The 26,919-nt window shown below is 36.3% G+C and overlaps 1 protein-coding gene across 2 annotated transcripts in view; it reads right to left on the bottom strand.

Annotated features, from left to right (window-relative positions):
* JAG2 (jagged canonical Notch ligand 2) overlaps positions 1-26,919 on the bottom strand; it is a 148,092-nt gene that overhangs the window by 49,090 nt on the left and 72,083 nt on the right. Inside the window, exons 4-12 of one of the 2 annotated variants that reach the window (XM_074290817.1) lie at positions 23,254-23,505; positions 20,540-20,600; positions 6,864-6,994; positions 6,227-6,346; positions 5,651-5,764; positions 4,066-4,179; positions 3,386-3,499; positions 1,960-2,006; positions 25-198 (exon numbers count right to left, since the gene is read on the bottom strand). In XM_074290817.1, the coding sequence (XP_074146918.1) occupies positions 25-198; positions 1,960-2,006; positions 3,386-3,499; positions 4,066-4,179; positions 5,651-5,764; positions 6,227-6,346; positions 6,864-6,994; positions 20,540-20,600; positions 23,254-23,505 (1,127 nt within the window). The remainder of the gene's footprint in view (positions 1-24; positions 199-1,959; positions 2,007-3,385; positions 3,500-4,065; positions 4,180-5,650; positions 5,765-6,226; positions 6,347-6,863; positions 6,995-20,539; positions 20,601-23,253; positions 23,506-26,919) is intronic. The other variant, XM_074290818.1, reaches the window with a different exon arrangement.

Here is a 26,919-nt window from a genome sequence, read left to right as displayed (position 1 = left end):
GGAAAGAGAAAGCCATTCACTTACCTCACAGAAGACACCAGAGAAACCCCTGGTGCAGTGGCAGCGGAAGCCATCCACTAAATCCTCACAAAGCCCCCTATTCTGACAAGGGTTGCTGGCACATTCATTCTTCTCCAGCTCACAGTGCTTGCCTATAAAGCCCTGAGGACAAAGGCACTGATAGCCATTCACCTCATCCTAGTTAATACAAAGCAGAAGAGAACAGGACTCAAATTACCATCACCACCACCACCACCACCACTACCATCATCATCATCATCATCATCATCATCATCATCATCATCATCATCATCATCATCATCATCATCACTACCTCCATTAGATTCACAAAGTACTGCCTGTGAAATGGGTGGTGCCAAGTGATGTTGTTTTTAATATATTATTATTATGTGTGACATTTTGCAGATAAGGGAAAAAAAGGATAATTTATGAGGAATCCGAGGTCCAGATATTCCAAGTAACTTGCACAAGGCTACAGAGGTAGCTGACAGGCCATGATTCAAAACCAATTATTCTGAATGAATCCAATCATCAAGGAAGGTAATTGATCCTAAGGAAGCTTGTTCACTAAGGAAAGCAAAGAATATATTTCATGCTTCCTTGTACCTCTCTGACCTCCAGAATGCCAAGCATAGGGCTGTTCTGATAATTGTCATTTAGTAAATATTGACCATTTGACAACAATACTGGCTGCGTGTATCACAGAAAAATATAGTCAACTTCAAACCTTATGGTTCAAATTATCGATGCTGGAACAAAATGAATGTCCGTTAAATTTGTAATTCAATCTTGATTATAAAGCTGAAAAACTTTTGTACAAGCAAAATAAATAGTTAGAATTAGAAGAGAAATAGCAAGGGTGGGGAAAATCCTTGCGATGTGTTTCTTTGATAAAGGTATTTTAGGGAACTATTTCCTTATATATAAAAACAAGAACCATTTCCCAATAGATAAATGGTGAAAGAATATTAATCAGAAGTTCTCAAGGGAAGAAATCTAAGATATCACCAACCATGTGAAAAAATGCATCAAATAACTAATAAGAAAAATTAAAATTAAGACATGTCAAGGTTCCACCTGACATCTCATATTGGCAATATGACAAAGAAAACGAACAATTGTTGGAAGCACCATGGGAAGACAAACACATTAATGTAAATATGAATTGTCTAGACAATTCTCAAAAGCAACTTGTAACTATGCCTAAAAAGGCATATGCCTATTCTTTGTTCTAGAATTACTTCTAGGTATATAACCAAAAAATAAAAGACAGGAAGTAAAGGAGCCATATATACAAAAATATTTATAACAGCACTTTTTGATATTGAAAACTAGAGGGATGATCACTATTGGGGAAATTATGGTATATGAAGATATAAATAATAAGAGTATTAGTGTAAACAATAGATTCAGAGCAATTTGGGAAGGCTGGTATTGATTAAAGCAGAAATAACGTGAGCTGAACCACAGAACAATTTATACAATGCTTATAACATTGTAAGGAAAAACAACCCTTACATACTATGATTAATCCAATAATTAATCCAAATTCCAGAGGATTGATGACAAAGCATGCTACTGACTTCCTGACAGAGGAACTAGAGACACAGAATTAGCCATGCATTTTCAAATACAACCAGTGTGAGAACTTATTTTGTGTAGTTACATTTATTTATTTAAAAAAGAGGATGTTCTGCAAAGGGCCAAAGAGACTAGGATAGGAATATGACTATAGTAACAGTAAATAAAATTTATTTAAAAAAAAAATCCAAGTCAACCCTGAATCACAATTTCCTCTTTGCCCAATGTCCAGGGTCTGCATTCTAAAAATCTCTGATATATACTAGAGACAGAAAGGCTGTCACTTTGGATAAACATAGCTGGCACAGAATAGACACTTAATAAGTGCTTACTGAATTGAAATAGAGATACTGTTACCTTGCATGTGCCTCCATTCTGACACTGCCCCCAGCAATCATTGATATCTAGAAAACAAAACACAGAATATGTCTATTCACAGAGAATAGGAGGAAGAAAAGGGACAGTGGGAGGGAAGTAAAAGGGAGAAGAGGAGAGAGGGAAAAAGAAAAGAGAAGGGAAGGGCAGAAAGAAGAGGGGGGAAGACAGATGGACAAGACAGAAAGGTTCCTTCAGACCACAGGACATATATTTATGTCAAATAGCTTCTCTATAGGCAAAACATTCAGAAATTATGAATACTGAACAAGCATCCAAAGAAGAGGTTCTGTTCTAATGCAGATAATAATTACTCATGAGTTTATATTTTTGGACTGAACCAGTGACCTCATTGGTAAAAAGGAAACTTCCCTCTAATAATGCAATCGAGTCTTAAAGTGTTGCCCAGGGCAAAGAGAAAGTTAAGTGACTTACACCAGAGCCAGTAAAATTTCGCCAGCAGGACTTAAATCCATATCTCCCTTATTCCAAGGCCAACTCCCTATCTATTGGGCCATCGTGGATCTCATGATAACAACCACTTGTATGATTTTCATAGCACTTTAAGATTTACTTTCTTTTTCTTCTCACAACCAATCACATGAAATTGGAACTAAAAATACCATTACTGACCAATCTCTACTTTGCAGATGAGCAAATTCAGGCCTAAAATGATTGAGTGAGTTTAAATCAGTTGCCCTGCTACAAAAAGCATTTCTACTCACTTTCATTGGGCACCAGATGAGCCATTTTAAGACTATTCACTCACATGTACCTTTGGCTTAAGCTTAAAGATAATAATATGAGAAAGGAAAAATTCAGAGTCTGGAAAGTCACCAAAAAAATGACGTGGACACATCACAAATCTATAAAAGAACTAGGGTCTTTTTAGGAGGAACCTGAAGAAGGGACTTTTAGGTCCAAGACATATATATATAAAAACTTTATAATTCAGGGGAATAACGAGGCTAACTCTATAAACAGAATCAAAAAAGGTCTGGATAACCCTCCTGACGTCAGAGCAGAAGGTCTTAAGGAAAATTACTATTGAACAGTTTATTCATCAATCAGGGCCCATTCCTGCAAATGAAGAGCTAATGTTTCCTTCCCAGAAGCCTCTAGAGAGTCAAAGAGAACTTGTTGGACTTCCTTTCCATTCATTTAGCTGAGCAATTTACAGGATCAAATAATTTCATCTACTTTAATTTCCTCATTTTAAAGATAGAGGAACAGAGGTTAGGAGAAGAGTTGAGGGAGGACATGTTCAAGGTCATAAGGATACATGTGGCAGATCAGATTCTCCCATGTCTTGAGGTCCTGACATTCACCCACAGGGCATTAAGGAGACATCTGCCCCCTGAAGAAATAAGGCCACTTCTCCCCCAGGCTTCTCAGAGGCAATACTAACTGATATGACAATTCACTCCTTTCCATCCTGGGATGCAGTCACAGTAATATCCACCAATCAGATTTTTGCAAGAAAAAGCATTAAGACAGGGCTTCCCCTCACATTCATTAGCGTCTGTGAAAAAAGACAGAGAAGAGAATAAAGCTTACACCACCAAACACAGGCTACTGCCTAGATATCAAAGCAAGATATCAGCTCCCACACACCCATGAGAACCCTCACAACCAGCAAGCAAGAGGAAAGAGAAGAAGGATGAGAAACAGGAACTGGTGACATCAGGACACAGGATGATTAGTCTGGGTTACCAGAGCCTATAAGAGACAAATGGGGGAACATGGCACATGAAACACACAGACTGGTTAATTTTAAGCTCCAGCTGTGAAGTTTACATGCCACCTCCATGCCAATCCTCTCACTATCACCTAAGATCCTTGTGCTGAACATAGGAAAATTAAATATTTCCCTCAAACCTGGGGAGAGTCAGAAGGCAATGCTCTGAAAGGATAGAATAGGGACACATACACAGAGTGTAAAGTCTTGGTTTGATGAGACTCAGGCAGATAGTTTTGTGAGTCAAGTGAATAAATGTCTGCCTGGAGGGTAAGGCAGGTGGAAGCAGCCAAGGGTCTGTGTCCCTGAGGCTGAGCATACTTCCCAAGGTCCCAAGAACATCTTCTTACCCAGCTGGCACGTTGTGCCCACCCACTGCTGGGGGCAGATGCACTCAAAGCCATTCACCTGGTCAATGCAGGTGCCTCCACGGGCACAGGGATTGGATGCACATTCATCAATATCTGCAAAGAATATTCATGCAAGAGGAAAAATTCAGAAATTAGGGAATATGAAGAGGTCTTGGCCATCAGTCAGAAAGACTAATTGAGGATCCATTACAGGCAAGACCCAGTGCTAGTGAAGGAGCTGAAGGGAGGAGATGGATTTCCCACTTCTCCAGGAGCCTCCCTTCCGAAGAACAGCTTAATATTCAGGAATCTATACACTCATATTTTGCCTTCTTTTTCCTTATAAAGCCAAGCACAGTGAAGCCCCTGCACTGGTCTTGGCTACCTAGAAAAACTAAACAGTTCCCAAAAGGTAAGGACGTCTGTTTTCTTTCCAGAGTAGCTAAGCAACATCGGTAGGATGAATGAGACCATACTTCCAAGGCCATGTCTTTGTTCTAATCTGTCCTTTCTCTATAATCACTCTCATGATGATTTAATTTACTCCCTTTGCTTCAACTACCCCCTATATAGAAGGCTTCCTAAGTCTGGATTTTCTGCCCTGACTTCTGCTTCTGAGCTTACTTCCAAGATATTTTCACCTTAATGTTCTACTGATACCTATTCATATAACATATTCTAGTCTCTCTTCTTAAGCCTATTCTCCTAACTTTAACATTTTTTAAAATTTGACACCACTTTATTCTTCATACTTTTAACATCATACATTTTTAACTTTTCCCTCACTTTCATCTCACATATCCAGTTAATTATCAGGTACTGTTGGTTCCACTTCATTAAAAGCAATCAAGACTCCTCTATTGCTCTGGCCTTTAGTAGTCTCCTTAATCCTACTCTTGGTCTTGGCTCCAATTCTTCAATCACATTCTGCCATATGTGATTTACTAATAAACAGATTTAATAGTATTATTCCTTTGTTCAAAATCCTCTAGTAGTTTATGAAGTAAAATTCCATCTCTTTAAACTGGTATTCAGTCAACAATCCAGTAATGAACAAGCATTTATTTATTAAGGTTTTAACCATGTACCAGGCACTGTGCTAAGTGTTAAAGATGCAAATAAAAGCAAAATTTGGAGACAAACATAACAATAAGTATATTCAATAATAAAGAATAGAGGGAAGCTAATCTTAGAGAAAAGGCACAAAGCAGCTAGGAGGACCAAAAATGACTTTCATCTCTTGGTACAAATACATTTTTTCCCTCATCAAACTCCTTCCTATTACAGCAAAAATGGGCATTTTTCATGTTTCCTTATATTGTTCATTATATGATTTGTATTCTTACATAAACTGTGAGTTTCCTGAGGATCCCAAGGTACAGTCTGATACAAAAGTCAAAACTTTTGACTAGTGATCAAACAAATACATGAATAAATGAATGAATGTGTAAAGACTGCATATCCTCTGTTCATACTGGCATGCAATAAATATTTTTTTAAGTGTCGAGGCTTACAGTCTATTTTATCTTACTCTTCCCACTACCAGGGGAAAAAAGGTCCCAAATATAAGCTGTGAAGTACCTACCAATGGCACAGGTGGGCCCACTCCACCCTGAGGGACAGTGGCACTCAAAACTTGAGAAGACTTCATGGCAGGAGCCACCATTGGCACAGGGATTAGACACACATGCATGCTGCACTGTGGGGAAAAAAATTCCTCAGAGCCACTGTCTGTGGTAACATGCCAAGCCAACAGAGAAGAAAAAGACACCATTCTTCAACTGATGCTGTTCCTTACTCCACCCCCAACCACATTCCCAGTTACTATGCTTGTGGTCAGGGCATGTGACCAATTGTTTTCTCATTATATCCTTCCCATTATCCTGGAAAGGAGGCAGGATAGAGTTTACCATGCCCATTTTATAGATGAAGTAATTAAGGCTTGAGGAAGTACAATAACTCACTCTTACTTCACACACCCATATGGTAGAAGAATGGGGCCTGGATTCCAGTTTTCATGAGTACACCTACTCGGGGATCTGAGCCACACTGATAATAGTTTCCCATCAGTGAAAAAAAAGCAATTAAGAAGGAGGTCTTTGAGACCCCACAGTTATGATGCCCAGAAGGAGCTGAGGCACCCTGGTACCAGCATTCATACCGATTTCACAGTTCTTTCCTGAGTAGCCATCAGGGCAGGCACATTGATATTGGTCTGGCTCTGTGTTCATACATGTTCCTCCATTGGTACACGGATGGTGGCTTCCACAGTAGTTCAGGTCTAAAAACAGAGAGAGACAAACTACACCAAACATTCGCCAAAGTTATAGCTCCTATATAGTATCTGGTTTTGGGCCAGACTCATCTTCTTTTCTCAAATCAGTGCTCAACACAAACTCACTGCTAGGATTCTGTAAGGGCTCTCTTTGCTCAGAGGAAACCCCAGGAGTTTGACAAAGGACAAGGGAAGTCACTCCCTCTCTCTCTCTCTCTCCTTAAATCCCAAGTTAGTCAAGAAACCCTTTAGATTGTGCATGTAAACCTATAGGGATGAGAAGACTCATTACTTGCTGAGGCATTCATTCTACTTTTAGACAGCTACAAATGTTGGCAAAGTTTTCCTCATATCAATAGTAACTTTTTAAAAATATCATATCCTGTTTTCCATCTTGATTTCTACTAGTCCACTGAAATCCATTTGGATCTAATTCACTTTTATTCTTCCCTGCCATATTGCAGAGAGAAAAGTTTCTTTCTATCCTCTTTCTCTGCCAAAGCTAGAATTGAACAGCAAGTACCTTTGTCACAAAGAAGTCCTCCCCAGTTGGTCTCACAGTTACACTTCCAAGGCTCTGTACAGCTCCCATGTAGACAGCCAGGATAGGTGACACACTCATCACAGAACCTTCCTTGCCAGCCATAATGACACCTAAAACATGAGGAAAATAGTCAGTAGATGCCCACTTATATCTGTCAAAGTCATTTACACACTATCCTTTATTCAACACAAACACACACTGAACTATGTGCTAGATACTCCTACAGGACCCAGTTCAAAGGCAGAATACATACTTTAGAACTATATATAAAGAGCACTCATTTTTACTCCTAAAGGGTAGCCAGGGGAACAAAGGGAGAATACAAGGGATAAGAATGCTGCTGCCTCTTGCTCACCTTTACAAGGGATAGCTGATAAGCCACACATCCTACAAGCAAGTAACTAGGCTAGGTACTGAACATAATAATGATGCTTCTTATTTTTGTTTAGCAAGTTAAAATTTACAAATCATTTTTACTTGTAATCTCTCTGTTACAAAAGCAGAGCAAGTATTATTGTCCCTGATTTATAGATGAGGTAACCAAATCTCAAAGAGATAAAAGGCTTTGCTTATGGAAGATGTTGCAGGAAAATATTAAAAGTTTGAACCTACGCTCCCAAATTCTTTTTATGACACTATGCTTGCCCTGCTACATTTCTACATAGACACCTACAATATAGGCCATATATGGAAGGATTTAACATTCCAATAGCGGAGAAAGACATGTATACACATAATTCTGATACTAGGAAAAATATGAAAAGTAGAAATGTGAGGGGAAGACAAAAGATATGAGGAATATAAGAAAATCACTTTAACTACACATGCACATGCATGCGTGTGTGTGTGTGTGTGTGTGTGTGTGTGTGTGTGTGTGTGTGTGTGTAAAAGTAGGAAGGACAAAGAAGGGTAGAAATCAGAGATGGTTCACTGAAGATATTATACCTAGTTGGGTCTTTAAAAAAAAAGGGGAGGGAAAGCTCAACACATGAATATGAGAGTGAGGAATCAATTCTCATGGAGAAAGTCAGGCAATGAAAGAAAGTAGGAGAAGAATGAGGCAAAATTGGTCTAATCTGGCTAGACGGGTGGTGTCACACCTGAATAGCAACTAATTCCTGCATCTCTGATTTAGAAAACCACCAAGTGCTTCTTTTGTGACATTTTTCATTAGAGTGAAAGAATAATATAAAATAGCTGGTGAAGTGGAGCTTTAAAAACCAGGACAAGCACTTATCCTTTAAGCAATAGAGTCACTGAATTTTTTAAAGTAAGAGTAACATGATCAGACTTGTATATCAGACAGAGTAGAAGTGGGATGAATTAGAGGAAGAGAAGTTGGAAATCAGGAGACCAATTAGTCAGGAATCTATTATTATAGTCCAGGTGAGAGTAGATGAAGGCCTGGCTGTGGGAGTGGAATCTGAGAAGCCCATCAGGAAGCAGTGGTCACAAATTGGCCCCCGCAGCTATGGGATAGCCAGACTTCAGTTATTTTGAGGTGGGGGGGAAGGGCTAAATGAAAAGTGTCAGAGAGACAGCTGCCTTGTCAGTTTCCTCAGAGTTATTTTAGGAGCGATTCTACTTTATCCACAAAGTAACTGAAAGGACAGGCACTGGTGTCCTTTGTAAAGTAAAGCAAAGGAAAGCCTCAAATGGAGAAGATGAGAAACCAAGGAAAAATGTGATTACTTCCTATATTCATAAATACATCATTTTGGGGAAAGAAGCGAAGCTATGGACTGGGATTCCACTCAAAGCTACATTTTATTTAAAGTCTTTCTCCCCTGTTCCCCAAAGTTAGTCTCAAGTCCAAGGAGAAGGAACTGAGAATCTGGTTCATGCTGCTAGGAAATAAGAAATTTAATTTTTCAGGCAACATAAATGTATAGAGAAGTAATATCAAAAGCTATATGACCTTAAGGAAGTCAATAGCACTGGGTATGCTCTAAGATGATGTTGCAATTTGCATTATGAGAGGAGTTTCCTCACTGGGAATTCCCTATACCATTGAAATCATTAAATAACTCAATCAATATTTTCTCCTTAAATTCCCCTCAGTTGGTTTGGACAATCTAAATCAAACCAATCTAATTCTACTGTAAGAAAGATAGATGTCTTGAGGCTCTAATTATACTCTTACCCCATACAATCCAGTTAACTAGGAGAAAGTTCCTTCTGCCTTGATTTTTTTATATTTTAAGTATTTTTTACTTTGATCTTTTGATGGGTCCCTCTTAACAAAATGGATGATATCTGTCTTCTTATTTCTTCTCATAAATTTGTAATTTATGGAAAAAAACAAGCATAACATAGCATAAAAATAATAAAAAAGATGATTGTTCTTGTGCAATTCTTGACCATATCTTTCTGAAAAGACAGAATCTAATCAACATGCTAGCTACTGTCCTCTGGGTCTTTTCATATTAAATAGATAAGGAAAAGGATACCTTTCCCAACTACACATAGGAAAAGAATATTTCAGTACAGAGGGGATCATAAAAGTGGATAATTTTGAGTAGATGAAATTGAAAGGCTTCCCCTTCACCACAAATAAAATCAAGATAGCTGGAATTAGAAAGCAAGTTAAACAGGGAAAAACATTCTTAGAAAATTTCTCTGATAAAGGTCTTTTCTTCAAGGACAAAGGAAATATATATAACTATTTAAGAATGACATGGGCAATCCTCAATAGATAAATAAGGACATGAACATATAACTTTCAAAAGAGAGGAAAGCTCAATCATGTAGAAAAAAATATTCCAAACAATAAGAAGAGAAAAATGAATTTAAATAATTTTGAAGTTTAAAACATTTAAGGGCAAAGAACAGTTTTATCAAGTGAATATATCAATTCCTTGACTTATGTTTGCATTTTAGCCTGAATAAAGTGTCTTTTACAAGAAAAAGGTTAACTTTCATGTAGGTTTGGGGTCTACTACTTAAATATCTGTTGTCAGAATGTAGCATAAGCCCTGGAAGATGTAAGGGGCCAAATGCTTCCTTGGACCCTGGGAAATGCTGTTAGCTAACAGTTTTCATCATTCCCCCACAGTATCCTTCACACCCATATCCACAGGCTTACCCAAAGCCAAATCAGACACATTTTTCCCCCTTAAAGGGAACAGCACATATAGGTCTATAGCCTTAGATCTTCCAAAGCAATCTCTTAATGGTAGAAATGAGAAAACTAAGACCCGGCCAGTGAAAGAGTATTGTCCGTGGTCACAAAGCAGAAATGGGACTCAGACATTGGGCCTTGAATTACAAAACTAGAACACTACTATTATTACATTTCCCCCTAACACTCAATAAAAACCTACACGATGGGCATACATTCATTTTCCAGTTTCTAGCCACTACAAAAAGGACTGCCACAAACATTTTGGTACATACAGGTCCCTATTCCTTCTTTAGTATTTCCTTGGGATATAAGGCCAGTAGTAGCACTGCTGGAACAAAGGGTATGCACAGTTTGATAACTTTTCGGGCATAATTCCAGATTACTCTCCAGAATGGCTGGATACTTTCACAACTCCACCAACAATGTATCAGTGTCCCAGTTTTCCCACAGCCCCTCCAACATTCATCATTATTTGTTCCTTAGCCAATCTGACAGGTGTGTAGTGGTATCTCAGAATTATCTTAATTTGCATTTCTCTGATCAACAGTGATTTGGAACACTCTTTCATATGAGTGGAAATAGTTTCAATTTCATCATCTGAAAATTGTCTGTTCATATCCTTTGACCTATTTATCAATTGGAGATTGGCTTGATTTCTTATAAATTATAGTCAATTCTCTGTATATTTTGGAGATGAGGCCTTTATCAGAACCTTTAACTGTAAAAATGTTTTCCCAATTTGTTACTTCCCTTCTAATCTTGTTTGCATTAGTTTTGTTTGTACAAAAGCTTTTTAATTTGATGGAATCAAAATTTTCTATTTTGTAATCAATAATGATCTCTTAAAAAAATAAATAATAATGATCTCTAGTTCTCCTTTGGTCACAAATTCCTTCCTCCTCCACAAGTCTATGTTCCTCTAATTTATTTATGATCTCGTTCTTTATGCCTAAATCACGGACCCATTTTGATCTTATCTTAGTATGTGGTGTTAAGTGTGGGTCCATGCCTAGTTTCTGCCATACTAATTTCCAGTTTTCCCAGCAGTTTTTGTCAAATAATGAATTCTTATCCCAAAAGTTGGGATCTTTGGGTTTGCCAAACACTAGATTGCTATTTTTATTCACTATCTTGTCCTGTGAACCTAACCTATTCCACTGATCAACTAGTCTATTTCTTAGCCAATACCAAATGGTTTTGGTAACTGCTGCTTTATAATATAGTTCTAGATCAGGTATAGCTAGGCCACCTTCATTTGATTTTTTTTTTTCATTATTTCTCTTGAAATTCTCGATCTTTTGTTCTTCCATATGAATTTTGTTGTTATTTTTTCTAGGTCATTAAAATAATTTGTTGGGAGTCTGATTGGTATAGCACTAAATAAATAGATTAGTTTAGGAAGTATTGTCATCTTGATTATATTTGCTCACCCTAACCACGGAGCACTTAATGTCTTTCCAATTACTTAAATCTGACTTTATTTTTGTGGCAAGTGTTTTGTAATTTTGCTCATATAATTCCTGAATTTCCTTTGGTAGATATATTCAATCAATTGGAGAATGGTTGGGTAAATTATGGTATATAAATGTTATGGAATATTATTGTTCTGTAAGTAATGGCCCACAGGATGAATACAGAGAGGCTTGGAGAGACTTACATCAACTGATGCTGAGTGAAATGAGCAGAACTAGGAGATCATTATACACTTCAACAACAATACTATATGAGGATGTATTCTGATGGAAGTGGAAATCTTCAACATAGAGAAGATCTAATCCAATTCCAATTGATCAATAATGGACAGAATCAGCTACACCCAGAGAAGGAACACTGGGAAATGAGTGTAAACTGTTAGCATCTTTTGTTTTTCTCCCCAGGTTATTTATACCTTTTGAATTCAATTCTTCCTTTGCAACAACAACAACAAAATTGAGTTCTGCACATATATATCGTACCTAGGATATACTATAACATATTTAATATGTATGGGAATGCCTGCCATCTAGAGGAGGGGGTGGAGGAAAGGAGGGGAAAAATTCGGAACAGGAGTACAAGTGATAATGTTGTAAAAAAAAATTACCTATACATATGTACTGTCAAAAAATGTTGTAATTATAAAATTAATAAAAAAATATCAAAAAAACCCTACATGAAAGTTAACATATTTCTTATAACAGACACCTAATTCAAGCTCAAATGCAAACTTATGTCAAAGAATTGTCATATTCACTTGATAAAACTTTGTTCTTTGTCCTTAAATGTTTTAACTACAGATTTTAGAATGTCAGTGCTGCAAAGAACTTTAGTACTCAGTCTACTTTCCTCACTGGATGAATAAACCAAAAGCTTAGAAAGAAGTGACATACAGTTAGTTGAAGCCTGAACCAAGGAATCCTATTTTTTTATGCAAGGCTTCTTCCACAGTGCCCAAATAAATAACTCAGCCTGGAAACAAAAGAAAGAAATCAATCTCTTTTTCAAAGAGGAAAGAGTGTTTTTAGTCTTTTTATCTCCATTACCTAATACAGTACCTGGTAAATAGTAATCACTTAATAAATGCTTATTGAATATAAGAATGAATGAAAAGGCTCCTTTCCCTAGAAAAGTCAATCCTACAGGGTAAAAAAAGAAAAAGAAAATTTATTCCTTGTACTCTACTCTGTCAGGGTAGGTAGGCTGGTAACGAAGATGTGCTGGGGAGGATTGTCAGAAACTGGGTACTAGAACTAACTGCCTCTGTCATTCAATACTAGGGCATGCTGGCTTGTTGTGATCAATTATTCCTTTTCCTTTTTGTGGGGAGGTAATTAGGGTTAAGTGACTTGCCCAGGATCATACAGCTACTAAGTGCCTGAGGTTGGATTTGAACTCAGATTTTCCTGACTCCAGGACTGCTGGCTCTTATCCACTGTACCACCTAAATGCCCACACTGATTTATTTTCTAAATTTTTACTAATCATCTTTTTGGACAAGACACTCAAGAATTTTGCCAAGAATCAGTCAAGCTCATTAGCCTTTATTTTGCAGATTGAAAGTCAAAACATTTGCTTTTCTCCAATCTTTCATTACCTCTCCCATTTTTTATAACCTTTCAAAGAACACTGACAGTGGCAATCACATCTGCCAGTAAAATGAATTTGTTCCATGAAAAACTCCTTGTTTGAGTATCAAATTTCCATATTAGCCATTTTCTGTTCTGTTCTTTCCAAGTCAAATCATTTTTTTTTTTAACCAAGAATAGGGAAAGAAAGAGGAAGAAGTATAATAAGAACAGAAAGTCAAATTACCATTATTACATTTACCTGAGCAATGGTCTTAATTCCTTTCTTTTATCATATAAATCCTTGCTCTTAGTTGTTTTTTTTTTTTTTTTTTAAGTTGCCATTTGGTTTAAAAAGTTGTTTTATTTTTTTACATCACCTAATTTATTTTTTTCTTCATTAATTAATTAAGAAACTTATGTTAAACACCTACTATATGCCAAGCACTGTATTAAGGACTGGATTTTTTTTCCTAACACAATTAATTCAATTTTTAATTTTCTGCTTTATTTCTTCCAAGTACTTTGTAATATTTGTGGTAAATACATTTCCTCTGTATAACTTTACTTGTACTTGTTATAATTATCTTTTTCACACCATGGGGGTTAAGGGTATGGCATCCCTATGATCTGGAAAATCCACATAAAATGTTTTGTTCCTCCATTCCTGCCAGAAAAGAAGTCTGAATTATTGTAGTATTAAAGATAAAGTATGTTGATTATATAATACTATACATATATTTGAAGCATTTCTGGGTTTCTAAACTTTTTTGTTTTCTGCTAATCTTTACTTTCCATACAACTCCCCAAAAATTTCCATTTAATTTCTTATGCTGCTCCAAGAAATATCACATTAGAGAAAGTTTTTATATGGAAGAGATAACTAGTTATTTTCTTCTTCTGAATTTATTTAAGCTTTTCTTGATCAATAATATTTCTTCACTGTGTCTAGTTTCTCTTTACAGTGATCTATCTCCAGTTTTGGTTCCTTATTTTGGACTTTATGCTGGGCTCTACCCCTTCTTATTCTTTTGGAGACAGTGGTTAGGCTTATTTGATTTTAATCTCAAATTTCTGAGTGCCTGACACTGGCTTCCATTGTTCTCAGTGTGTTGATACTCACAGCATTGACTTATTTCAACTTCTGTAATCAAGGTTCTGCAGTAGGTCATTCATTCCCTGACCGACTGTGGGCTTCCAGCCTCTCTGCAGAAACCTGGTCAGTGCACTACTCTTGCCTTCTATTCTTGGTTCTTCCCACATGGAGACATTGCTGAGGTTTTTTCTGGTTGTCATTTGAGCTTAAGCATGCTTCCTTGGTAGAATCCTTTTTCCAGTGTCCTTGATTTCTGGCTGACTTTTTGTAGATACTTATAATTTCTTCACCATTATTCCATATGGCACCTTTTGAGAACATGGAGGAGCTATGTTCCTCTACAATACCTTATGTTGCCATTTTAACTGGAAATGTTACCCCCACTTTTTGAAGATTGAAGATAACCTTATAGCAAGTTAGGAAATTACAGATGCACGCATAATTGAAGTCCCCCATTACGCTGTGATTCTTCTGTCAAGACTGTTTTCCACTTTCATCTCTTTTCTTTTTTTGTCCAGGTTATCTGTACAATAATAATTCTGCTCCTTTATCTTCTCACAAATGAAATGCTTACCCAACATTTTACTTTCTGGCTTCTGGGATGGCTCACATACACATATCTTCTTAATAAATAATGCTATTCTGTTGCAATTCTCCACACCTTTTCCTTAACCTGTTCTTTTTAAATATATTATATTCATCCAGGCATATATTCTAGGATCAATTGCACCAAGGTTTAGTGATACCTATGCAGTTACATTTGCTTCTTTGCATTAATACTATACACTTTATTTACTACCTCTATTTTGTAGGCAATAAAACAGGAGCTAATATGCATTTACACTTTTATCTATGTTTTATTACTGGATCCTTTCTTGAGTTTGGTCTTATATGATTTTCAGGATAACTCTATATTTTTATGGTATAGCTTGTTAAATGTAGATGATTTTCTCTCTCTCCTTTACTTTTTAATTTAAAGCTCTTTTTACCTTAGAAGAACTACATCAGTGTTATCAAACAAAAGAACCAGAGCAATGAAATCACACATCTTTCAACTACTAAACTATGTGGCCCTGGGCCCTGGGCTCTCTGTGCTAGTGAATGATATCCGTAGAAGACATAAGACGTAGAAAATATAAACTACAGAATACTAAGAATATCTAAATATTATCGAAATATGGCAACCTTTCCACTATCTAGCACATTCCCTGAATAAAGGAAGTGACTAATACTTGTTTTTGTACCATCTTGTACTTCTCATCACCTAGAATTTTTTCATATTTAAAGAAGGGAATTCATATGGATGCTTCCAAAATGTAATTCTGTGGTCCTTAAGGAATGTAAGATGCTAAAGGATTTATGACATAAAGCAAGATAGAATGAAAAAGCCCAGAGAGCTTAAAGAGAAGGTTTAAAAGTGGCTTCATTTTGCTATTAAGCCTCAAAGAACAGCTTCCACTCCAGCATTTATTTTCTGGAATCCAAGTGGAATTACTTCAAATTGAAAAGCTTATTCCCAGACTTAGGCCATGAGGCTAATGCCCTAGCTCTAAGTAGAGGAAATGGGCCTTTTAAATTTATTTGTTGACTAGAGGCCAAAATTAATGGTCTCTGCTCTTGTCCATACAATGATCCTGCATCCCAGAACTCCCAGACTGAGCACCAGGAAAAGTCTCCTCTCACACCCAGTCTTTCCTCCCATTTTTCATTTCTATTATTGATTTAGAAAGTGGCTATTGTTTTTACCTATGAAGGGAACTCTAGCAACTTGGAATTGAGTCTGGAATTGTTTTCTTAGATCCTCCAGAAGATTTAACTCACATCAACACAGCACAGTACAAAACAACTCAACAGTGATGGGCTTTGTTCCCTTTACCCCCTGAATCACAGATAAAAACAGATTTTATTTCATGACTTAATTCAGTTGTTCTTTCTGGCAAATCCATTACAGTATAGAAAACATTAAATAGGGAGTTAGATAACCTTTATTTGAATCTGGTTCATCTCCTTAATCATATGTGTGGTCCTGGGGAAGTCACTTCATAGGGCTTTTTCATCTTTAAAAAACTTAGACTAAATCAGGGTTTCCTAACTATTTTTGTGTCTTATATCTCTTTCAAAGTAGGATTAAGTCTATGGATTTGCCCTCAGAATGATGTTTTCAAATACATAAGATAAAATGCATAGGATTATAAAGAATGAGTTTATTAAGTGCCCACTATGTGCCATGTATTATGCATATAAAGAAAGGATTAGGAGAAAGCCCTGCTGTCCAGGACCACAGTGTCCAATATGGGAGAGACAACTTGTATACATCTCTATACAAACAAGATACACACACATATATGATAAATTGGGAATAGTCTCAGAGGAAAGCTAAAGACTAGAAAAGGGTGGGATGTTAGATGAGGCTTGAAGGAAGCCAGGGAGCCAGGAAGTGAAGGAGAGAAAGAGAGTGAGAGAAAGAGAAGGATCACCAAAGAAGGCTAGTGTCATTGGATCACAAAGGTAATAGAGGGATGTAAAGTATAAAAAAATTGGAAAGATACATTATGAAGGGCTTTAAAACCCCCTCTAGGATTTAGTAAACTGGAAGTAGTATATGTTTTAAGAAGATCTATTTGATAGACAAGTGGAAGATGGATTGGAATGAGGAGACTTGAGATCAAACAGGAAGATAGTGAAATAGTCCCTCTGTCAGACAATGAGGGCCTGTGCCGGGTAGATTTAGAATCTCAAACTAGATCTTGGAGATCCTTTTCTGTTCTAAATCTTAAAATTCTAACACCTAACCCAGTATTTGGCACATAGTATGCATACACTTAATACATGCTTGCTATTTAGTTCCTTAAAGGGATTTGCACTAACATTAATATTAATAAACATGGCTAAATCAGAAAACCAACAAGGTTTGTCCTAAAAGCTGTTAAAGAAGGTTATAATATAACTGACTGATCTTGTTAAAAGGGTGATTAAAAGGGGGCCTCAGTAAGTAATCTAATCTCAATAAGAAAAGGAAACCATGACCTACAAGAAAACAAAGACTATATATTCTACTAATATATATGCTTTCTTAAAATGGAAATTGATTGTTACATATTTTGAATCCTCCCTGATGTTCTGCTGGGGCATATGACAATGTTTTGTTTTGTTTTTTATTTTCCTTTTTTGTCTTTCTTTTTCTATTTTGTTTTTTCTTATTTTACATTTAGCTTTAAATAAATAATTTTATAAAGCAATAAAAGAAAAAAAGGAGAGAAACTGTGGTACAGTGGGGAAAATGCTTGGATCCCTTGTGTCAGGTCACTCATTCCCATCCATCTTCTACTTGGCTATGAAATGGAATATCCTAAAACACAGATCACTGCCCTGTTCAGTAAATTCCAGTGGTTCTCTAGAATAATATATAAATTCCTATGTCTAGCTGTTAAAGCCCATCATAATTTAACTCCTTCCTATCTTTCCAATTAAAAAAATATATATTTTACATCCCTCTGTACTCTGTATACTTCAGTGTCACTGGCCTTCTGGGATGTTTCTTCTTTCATCAGGAGACTTATATTTTTTTGAGTTCTGGTTCTTATATGTACTAATGAATAAATCATCTTTGGCCTTGAAGTTTCTCCTCTTCTTGAAGCTTCCGTTTCCCTTTCTATAGAATAGGAATAATACTTTCATTGATCTCAAAGAGTTTTGAAGAAAGAGTTTTCCAAACTCTATAGTACTATAATGTGAAAAATAATATACCAAGTCCCTTCAGAGAAATCTTCTAAACAGTGCTGCAGGATTTTGATCACCACCATGACAAGATTCTCAAGTTGAATCTCTATTTGGCATGAAGAAGCTCTTCCAATTCATAAGTTTTCACTCCCAACACATCTCATCATTTCTTTCTTCCCAACATTTCTCCTAAGGTTTCCTTGTCTCTACTGTCACAGCTCCCACCTACTTTTATCTTCTCATCTCCTAGCATCTGAAGCCAAACAGCAATAGTTTTCTGAGTCCTTTCTGCCTTAGTCTCTCCTCATTCTAATTCGTACTTATACCAGCTGTCAAAGTGAATTCCTAGAGCATAGGATTGACAATGCTACATATCTTTCTCCAGTCACAATCTAGTGGTTCTCTAATACTTTTAGAATCAAACATAAATTCTTTTTTTCCAAGTAAATAAGTAATGATTTATTAGTAATAGTTGACAGGTTCCTCTTCTCATGTCAATAATTCCTCAAAAATTAGTGACAAAGGAATGATTTACAGATCTTTTATAACATAAAAATAATTTTTCTAAAAAAATTTCAATAATTTTCATTAGTCTGTTTTGAATATAATTCAGTTGTATAAAGCAGATCATCTGACTGGCTTGCTTTTGCCAGGCTTTCTTAACCAAAATTTATACTGTTCTCAACATTTAGCTCTGAAAGTGAGATTACCCTAGAAAGTTTTGTCCCATAGCTAAAGTATTTTGAAACAAGAAAGCTTCCTTTCTTTTTTATTTCTACAAATTAATATTTGCTTTTCTTTTTTCTTTTAATAAAATCTTTTATTTTCAAAACATATGCACAGATAATTTTCAACATTCACCCTTGTAAAACCTTCTGGTCCAAAATTTTCTTTTCTCTTCTCCTCACTCCCTCTCCTAAACAGCAAGAAATTTAATATATCAAACATAAATTCTACTTGATATTTAAATTTTTTGGTCCAACTACTTCTCAACTTTTCAATTTTCTTACACATTACTTTCATGTATTTGATGTCCAGCTATACTAGTTTCATGTTTGTGTGATACTGGTGGTCTCCTATGCCTTTGAATGTTTTCCTTCCTCAGTTTCCCCATCCCAATTTTTTTGAAAATCAACTCAACTGGTTTCCTTCAAGATGAAACTCAAATACCACATTTTCAGGAGATTTTTCCTTGTCTCTCTGCAGCTGCTAATGTCTTCCACTCCAAGATTTCCTTTCACTATCTTTGTCTTATGTTATCTTTTCTATTGGGATGTAGGTTATTTGGGAGCAAGAATTGTTTCTGCTTTTGCTTTGTATCTCTAGTTCTTAGCACAATGCCAAGCACATAATAATTTAATAAATGCTTATTGACTGATACATGTGAATCTCTCAAGTCACCATCAAGCACTGAGGACAGATATGTGTCTTAACAGAATTCACAAGAAAGTCTGACTTCCACAAACATCTCCTTTTGTGTAAGCTGGCAGGAAGGGTTTAGGAAAATCTTAGTGGTTAATATCAAGAGATTTTTGCCAATATAAATGGAAACACAAATGAATATTTTAGGTGAAAAGATATAGTACATGCGAAGTTAAATAAGTTGGGTTCAAATCCTGGTAAGACACTATGATATTATCAGTAAATCAGTATATCTTCTCTGGACTCTAGTTTGCTCATCCATGAAAGGAGAATACTACTACTTATATTATTACTTAACTTACAATATCTTTATAAGGAAGACCTTAAAATACTAATAACAATAGGCTCCTTTTAAAATGAACAGCTGTGTCAACACTAGCAAGAAAACTGATATTGGGGGAAAATTCTCCTTTTATGACTTCTCCAGGAGGAGGAGGACCAAATGATCAGCACTTAGACCAAGAACAAAAAATATGTAGCGAAGAATTTCACAAGATCAAAACTAAGCTTATTTAATGTCTTATCAATATTTATTAAGTACCTACTATGTGTCAGGCACTTGATAGACCCTAGGACCATGTAGGTTATAAATTTTAGACTGGGAGGGATCTTAGAGGACATCTAGTCCCCTCACTGGCAGAAGAGGAACTAGGGTTCAAAGATATAAAGATCTGTGCCAATTTCACACAGATTTCTGGGAACCCCCAATTCTCTGCCTCTAAATCTGGCACTTTCTACCATATTATATGGCCCCTTTTATCTTAAAGGGGATACAACAGGCCTCAGCCTGGAAAGGGTAACTAATGTGCCCAAGTTCATTGAGAGATAAAGAAGCAGAGCTTGGGTTCTGATCTAGGTTTTCTAATCCCAAGAAAGTACTCCTTCTCCCACTCCATGTTTTTAATCAAAATTCTTATAGGAAGGAAGTATATGAGTGACCATTTCCTCTTTCCAAACATCTGGATGGGTATAGCCTTTTTCTGCAAAGGCAGTTAGACCTCTTTAAGGGATAAACTTAAATTTCACAGTGGTGACATTCCAAAAAAAGATTTAAATGAGTAATTTCCTCATCACTATGAATTCTTGAATACTTGTGTCTCCCTGTGCTTAGCTGTTGGCTCTAGCGACCAGGCTCAATGAGTTCTATTGTGGAATCGAATAGAAGACATCATTAAGAAGAACTTGCAGATCAATGGATTCAGTCCTCCCACCAAGAAAAAGAGAGAGAAAAAGGGCCCCAGCACACACTTACCGGCATTCCCCTGGCACAGTGCATCCCCCATGGAGTAAATTACATCCTTGTTTACATACAGCTGTGAACACAGAGACACAGAGTTGAAGCAGCAGCTTATGAGAGGCCCTCAACAATGCTAGCCCCAAGCCCATTAGAGCCATCAACTGGCAACCCTGGGCTAAATTCCTAACTTCCAAACATAATCATATCAGAGAAAATCAGAGCAGGATGGAATCAAAGCCAGAATCTGTATTCGAGCCATCTATACTTTACCTACTTTACCTAGTAGTTTCATAGCATGATAGAATGCTAAAGCTAAAAAAAAAAAAAAAAAAAAGCCTTAAACTAGTCCTATCTTTTTACAAAACAGGGAAATTGATGGCCAGTGAAGGTGTTTGCCAACAGTTAATGTTAGTAAAGAAGTCAGGACCCAGATTTCCTTGTAATACCTTCCTTCTCCGGTAACCTCCTTCCCTACAGTCTAGGGTTTTTCCACTATATCAAGCTATGCTTAATGATCAACATTTCCTTTCAACTGGAGTGATGGAAGAGATATGTGGCAACTTAATCATGAAACAAGATATCACCTAGGATGGGCAGATCTAGAACTAGGAACTTTGTCACATGAATATTTGGCCAATAGATAGCTATTTAGCCAAATACAAGTGGTTACCTGAGAATCAAAGCCTCTAATATTAGGGGACAAACCATTGTTAACCAGAAAAGACAAATAGCTTGGACTAGTTTGAAATCTGTCTCCAACAATACCTACTGCAGAGAAACAGTATAGTCAAGATTATGGAGTTTCAGTAAAAGTTGGACTTTGCATAACACCTTAAATTTGTAAAGCACAATACATACACTATTTCTTTTGAGTCAAAAGGTTCTGGGCTGCTTAATTTAACAGGGTTCTATTGACCAGAATGAGGGAGATGCCTTTTGCTCTGGTCAAATCCCATCTAGAGTAATCTGCTTGGGTATAGACATCATGTTTAGGAAGAAGTAAACAGAAGATGAAAGGCACATAACCAAAATGGTAAAAAGTCTAGAAATAATTCCACAGATTGAACTAGTTCAAAGAATTGGAGATATTTGTGCTAGTTGAGACTTTGGGTAAACATGATCGGTGGGCTATCATAAAGGAGGATTAAGACTTGTCTCTACAGGGCAAAAACTAGGGATGATAGGAAAAAGTTACAGAGAACTTTCAGATGAAAGAATTTTAAAATTCCTAACAATAAGTTATCTTTTCATCATTAAAATGTTTCTGAGCATTCTGTTTGGATACCTTCTTTCACTTAGTTATAATCTGTACACTAGAAATTCCTTTAAAAGAAGAACCACACAAAAATGATAACAAATTTTGTACATCACTAATGTTGGCAAAGTACTTTATACATTAACTCACTAGTACCCCAAAACAATCCTATGAAGTGCGTGACAGGCATTACTATACTCATGAAAAAAACTGAGCCACAGAAAGGTGAAGTGACTTGTTCATGATCACAAAGCTGTTCAATAATGGAAGCAGAATTTTAACCCAGATCTGTGGCCCCAAGTCCAACATTTTTTGTATGCATATTTTATGTATACTAATTCTGTATGGTTCAATGCTGCATCCCTCAGCTACCTGATGTGGACAAGGTAAAGATTTGCTCAATTTAATTAACTATTAGATCTTTCAAAAAAATGAAATGGACTCCTTCTCCATCACTAGAGGTTTTTCAAGTAGAGGCTGCTGGGAATATTGTTGAAGAGACTCCTGCTTTGATTTGGGTTTGGTTAAAGAGTCCTTTATAAGAAATTCTGGAGAGCTGCTCACATGACAGGGTTCTTAAAGAAACTATCACTCAGGGCTTGAGAATTGTTTAGTATGAGGCTGAAGAGCTTGCAGTTTTCCCAGAAGAGGGGGAAAAAAAGGGCCTTCCCTTTCTCCCAATGTGCCAGTGACCCTTCTACATACAAAAAGTCACACACACACACAAAAAAAAATTATGTGTTTAATTAATGCTTATTGATTGAAGACACAGTGGTAACGCAGCAGCTCACAGACTCAAATCCATCAGGGATCTACAAGGGCTCTGGTCTAATCTCCCTTCTTCCCACAGCCTCCCTAAAGGTTAATCAAGTACCTCCAATGAAAAGGAATTTATTGCCTTTCAAAACAACTCAACTATGGATTCATCCTCATCATAAGCCAAAATATATACTTCTCTATTTCCTCCAAATTCAGTCTCCTGAAACCAAGTAGAACAAATCTAATCCCCGTTTAACAGGATAGCCCTTTAAATATTTGGGACAGCAATCATGCTTGCCCTTATCTTATCTTTGTATGTGGAGAAAGAACTAGATTTGGAATAAAAAAAAGCCCAATGAAACTTTGGACAAGATAATTCTAAAGTCCTTTCCAGCCCTAAAATCTTTGACTCATGCTTTCCCTCCCTTCATAGGACAGTTTTGAAAACATATGAGAATACAAAAGTGAAAGTATAGGCACAAAACTCTGGCTGTTCCCATAGGGCTTTCTCTGTAGCTTCCAATTACCCAAAATCTTCCTGTCAGGGCACTTCGTTTTATAAAGATGATTCTCCTAAAATATGATACCCAGGATTATGGTACCTTCTATCCTTGGAATAGGAGGAATAAAACAACCAAAAATGAACACTTATGGGGAAGAAGGGTATTTGTTCTATTTCTTTGTCTCACAACTTGAACATGTTGGTTCTTGTTACCTTGTTTACACTCAGGGCCCATCCAACCTTCCATGCAGGCCTTATTGCCATACTGATCACAGGTATAGTGGCCTACAAAATCATCCCTTGGCCTGCAGAACTTGTTACAGGTGCTGCTGTAGTAGTTCTCATCACACTGCACACGGATCTTCACCTCCAGATGAGCCACGTGACCACTGAAGTGTAAGCTCTTCCAGCGGTCCTCAGGATTGATCATTCCTGCATGTGACACTCTTTCAATCAGAAGCCCATCTGCCAGACAAAGAGTAAGGAAAGGAATAGAAAAGGAAGAAGAAAGACAGAACTGATCATCCAGAGGAATACACATTAGAAATCCCTTTACAAAGCCAATTCTCCTCTCCTTTTCAATGTGGTCATGAACTCAACTTAACAATTTTTATGAATACATGTCATTCCCCTCTTTGAGGGGAAGGAGCTTTTGTTTTGTATCCCTAGAACCTTTAGAATAAATATGTGGAGCTTTGAAAGCAAACCTTTTTTCTTGTTTTATTAAAGCTTTTTATTTTCAAAACATATGCATAATTTTCAACATTCATCCTTGCCAAACCTTGTGTTCCAATTTTTCCCTCCCCTAGACAGCAAGTAAACCAATATTTTTTAAACATGTGTAATTCTTCTATATGCATTTCCACAATTATACTGCACAAGAAAAATCATGTCAAAAAGGAAAAAAGAGAAAGAAAACAAAATGGAAGCAAACAACAAAAAGAGTGAAAATATTTTGTTGTGATCCACCCTCAATGCCCACAGTCCTCTCTCTGGATGCAGATTGCTTTCTCCATCACAAGACCATTGAAACTGGTTTGAATCACCTCAAAAAGCAAAACTTTACATATATCTCATTTTATTTTGATGATAATCCTAGGGACAAGTGCTGTTATTATTCTGATTTTACAGATGGGAAAACTGAAGCAGACAAAATGATTTACCTAGAGTCACATCACTAGCAAGTAGATAAGGTTAGCTTTTAATGCAAAGCAAATGTTCCCGAGTCCAGAGCTGGAGCTCCATCCACTGTAACCACTCAGCTGCCTTAAGAATATTATGTGTTGAACTAATGCTTACTGATTGAACAAATCTCTATAAGTGTCTTTATTTAGAAGCCTGTGCTTGATGATGGGAGAGATATAGAGCTAGAAAGTATACAGTGCTTGTTCTTGCTGTCATGGAGTTCACAATCTAGAATGAAGATATGGACACCAGAGTAATACATGACAATATTCTAGAGTACATAAAGAGCATATTATAGAAGTGTCAAAGTATATCAAACTAGAGTAAGAATGGGCATTTATTGAATGAAAATCAGAGTGGTCCTCCTGGAAGAGGTAGAATATAAGTTGGACTTTAAAGAAAGAAGAATTCAACAAAGAGATTGGGGGAGGGTTTTCCAAACAGAAGAAACCATTGGAAATGAGGTGTATTCAAAGGACAAGAGAAGTTGTATAGCATGAATGGTGTACAGAGTACAGAGAAATGAGCAAAATGAAAAGTAGAATGACAACAGAGCTTGTGGAGAGTCCTGAATGCCAGACAGAAACCTTTGAACTTTATTCAGTAAGCTATCAGGGATCACTAAAAATTTATAATGGAATAATGACATAATAAAAGACTATACATAAAAATTATTTTGGAGAAACATGAAAAGTAGATCAGAGTGGGAGAGAGAACATGAAGACTTTTTAGTTCAACTCCTTTTAGAAAGCTATAAAGCCTGATGCTTAAGTGGACACTTCCTCCGGAGGTCCAGGATTTACTGAGCTAGAGAAAAGCTTTGTTGTTTAATGTTTGGCAACAGGCAGGGCAGGAAACGAAGCTGAGGGCAACTCAAAGGAAATATTATGGAACTAGACCAGAATCAAGAGGAAGTAGATTTTTCTCCCTCAAAAGGGTGGAATCTACTATGTCCACACTATCAAACTCTCCTACTTCTCTCCACATTCTTCTTGCTAAGTTTTTATTCATTTTGCTTTCCTACCACTTTCATCTTTTATTAAAGCCTTTTCTTTTCAAAACATATACATAGATAATTTTCAGCATTCACCCTTGTAAAACATTGTGTTCCAAATTTTTTTCCATCCCTTCTCCCATCCCCTCCCCTAGATAGCAAGTAATCCAATATATATTAAACAGTGCAATTATTCTGTACATATTTCCACATTTATCATGTTGCACAAGAAAAATCAGAACAAAAAGGAAAAAAATAAGAAAGAAAACAAAAAGCAAGCAAACAACAAGAGAAGAAATGAAAATACTATGTTGAAATCTACCCTCAGTCTCCACAGTTCTCTCTCTGAGTACAGATGGCTCTCTTCATCATAAGCATTGGAACTTGTCTGAATCACCTCAATGTTGAAAAGACCCATGTCCATCAGAATTGATCATCGTATAATCTTGCTGTTGGTGTGCACAATGATCCCCTGGTTCTGCTTATTTCACTTAGCATCAATTCATTTAAGTCTCTCTAGGCCTCTCTGAAATCATTCTGCTGATCGTTTCTTACAGAAAAATAATATTCCATTACATTTATATACCATAACATATTCAGCCATTCTCCAACTGATGGGCATCCACTCAGTTTCCATTACAAAAAGGGATGCTATAAACATTTCTGAACACATAGGTCCTTTTCCCTCCTTTACGATTTCCTTGGGATACAGACCCAGTAATGGCACAGATGGGTCAAAGGGTATTGCATAGTTTATTAGCCTTTTGGGCATAGTTCCATATTTCTCTCCATATTGGTTGGATCAGTTCACAATTCCAACAATGTATTAGTGTCCCAGTTTTCTCACATCATATCCAAGATTCATCATTATATTTTCCTGTCATTTTAGCCAATCTGAGAGATATATAGAATCACTTTCATTTCTCAAGATAGCTTTCCTCCCTCTCCCACCCAGCATCCCTCATATAACAAAGAATAAAAAAGAAAAGAGAAGGTGGACAAAGCAGTTCAGTGAAATGAACTCAGTTTCATAGCATAAACATCCCACACCAAGTTATCTACTTCTGTAAATAAGTGAAAGATAAATGTCATCTCTTCTTGGAGCCTAATTTAATTAATATAATTTTACAGCATTTAGTTCTGTATTGTTGTTCTTCCCATCTGGATTATTATACTCATTGTATATACCAATTTCCTGTTGTTGCTTTTACTTTGTATTAATTTATACAAATTTTCCTATGTTAGGTGTTCAACATATTTGCTTATGGATTCTACTATGTTCTCATGCCATAATTTGATTAGCCATTCCTAAATCAAGGATAATCTACTTTGTTTCTAGTTCTCTGATACTATAAAAATATGTTGCTTTAAATATTTTGGTGCATTATAGACATTTTGTTAGCATAATTCCAAACTGCATTTCAGAATGCATGAACCAATTTACTGATTAAACACTGTATTAATGCACTTGTCTTTCCTCAGCCCTTTCAACATTAAATATTCCCATCTTTTGATAGTTTTATAAATTTATTAGATGTAAAATTTTAATTTTCAGAATTGTTTTGTTTGTATTTCTCTTATTAGTGATTTGGAGCAATCCCTCATAGGATGGCTTATAGTTTGCAAATCTTCTTTTGAGAACTGTTTGCATTCTTTGATTACCAACTAGTAAATATAACTCTTGATTCCTTCCACTTTCA

Source organism: Sminthopsis crassicaudata, chromosome 2, assembly GCF_048593235.1.
Source record: "Sminthopsis crassicaudata isolate SCR6 chromosome 2, ASM4859323v1, whole genome shotgun sequence".
NCBI lineage: Eukaryota > Metazoa > Chordata > Mammalia > Dasyuromorphia > Dasyuridae > Sminthopsis > Sminthopsis crassicaudata.
The sequence above is the reverse complement of the archived record's forward strand: the minus strand, read 5'-3'. Positions and strand labels throughout refer to the sequence as shown.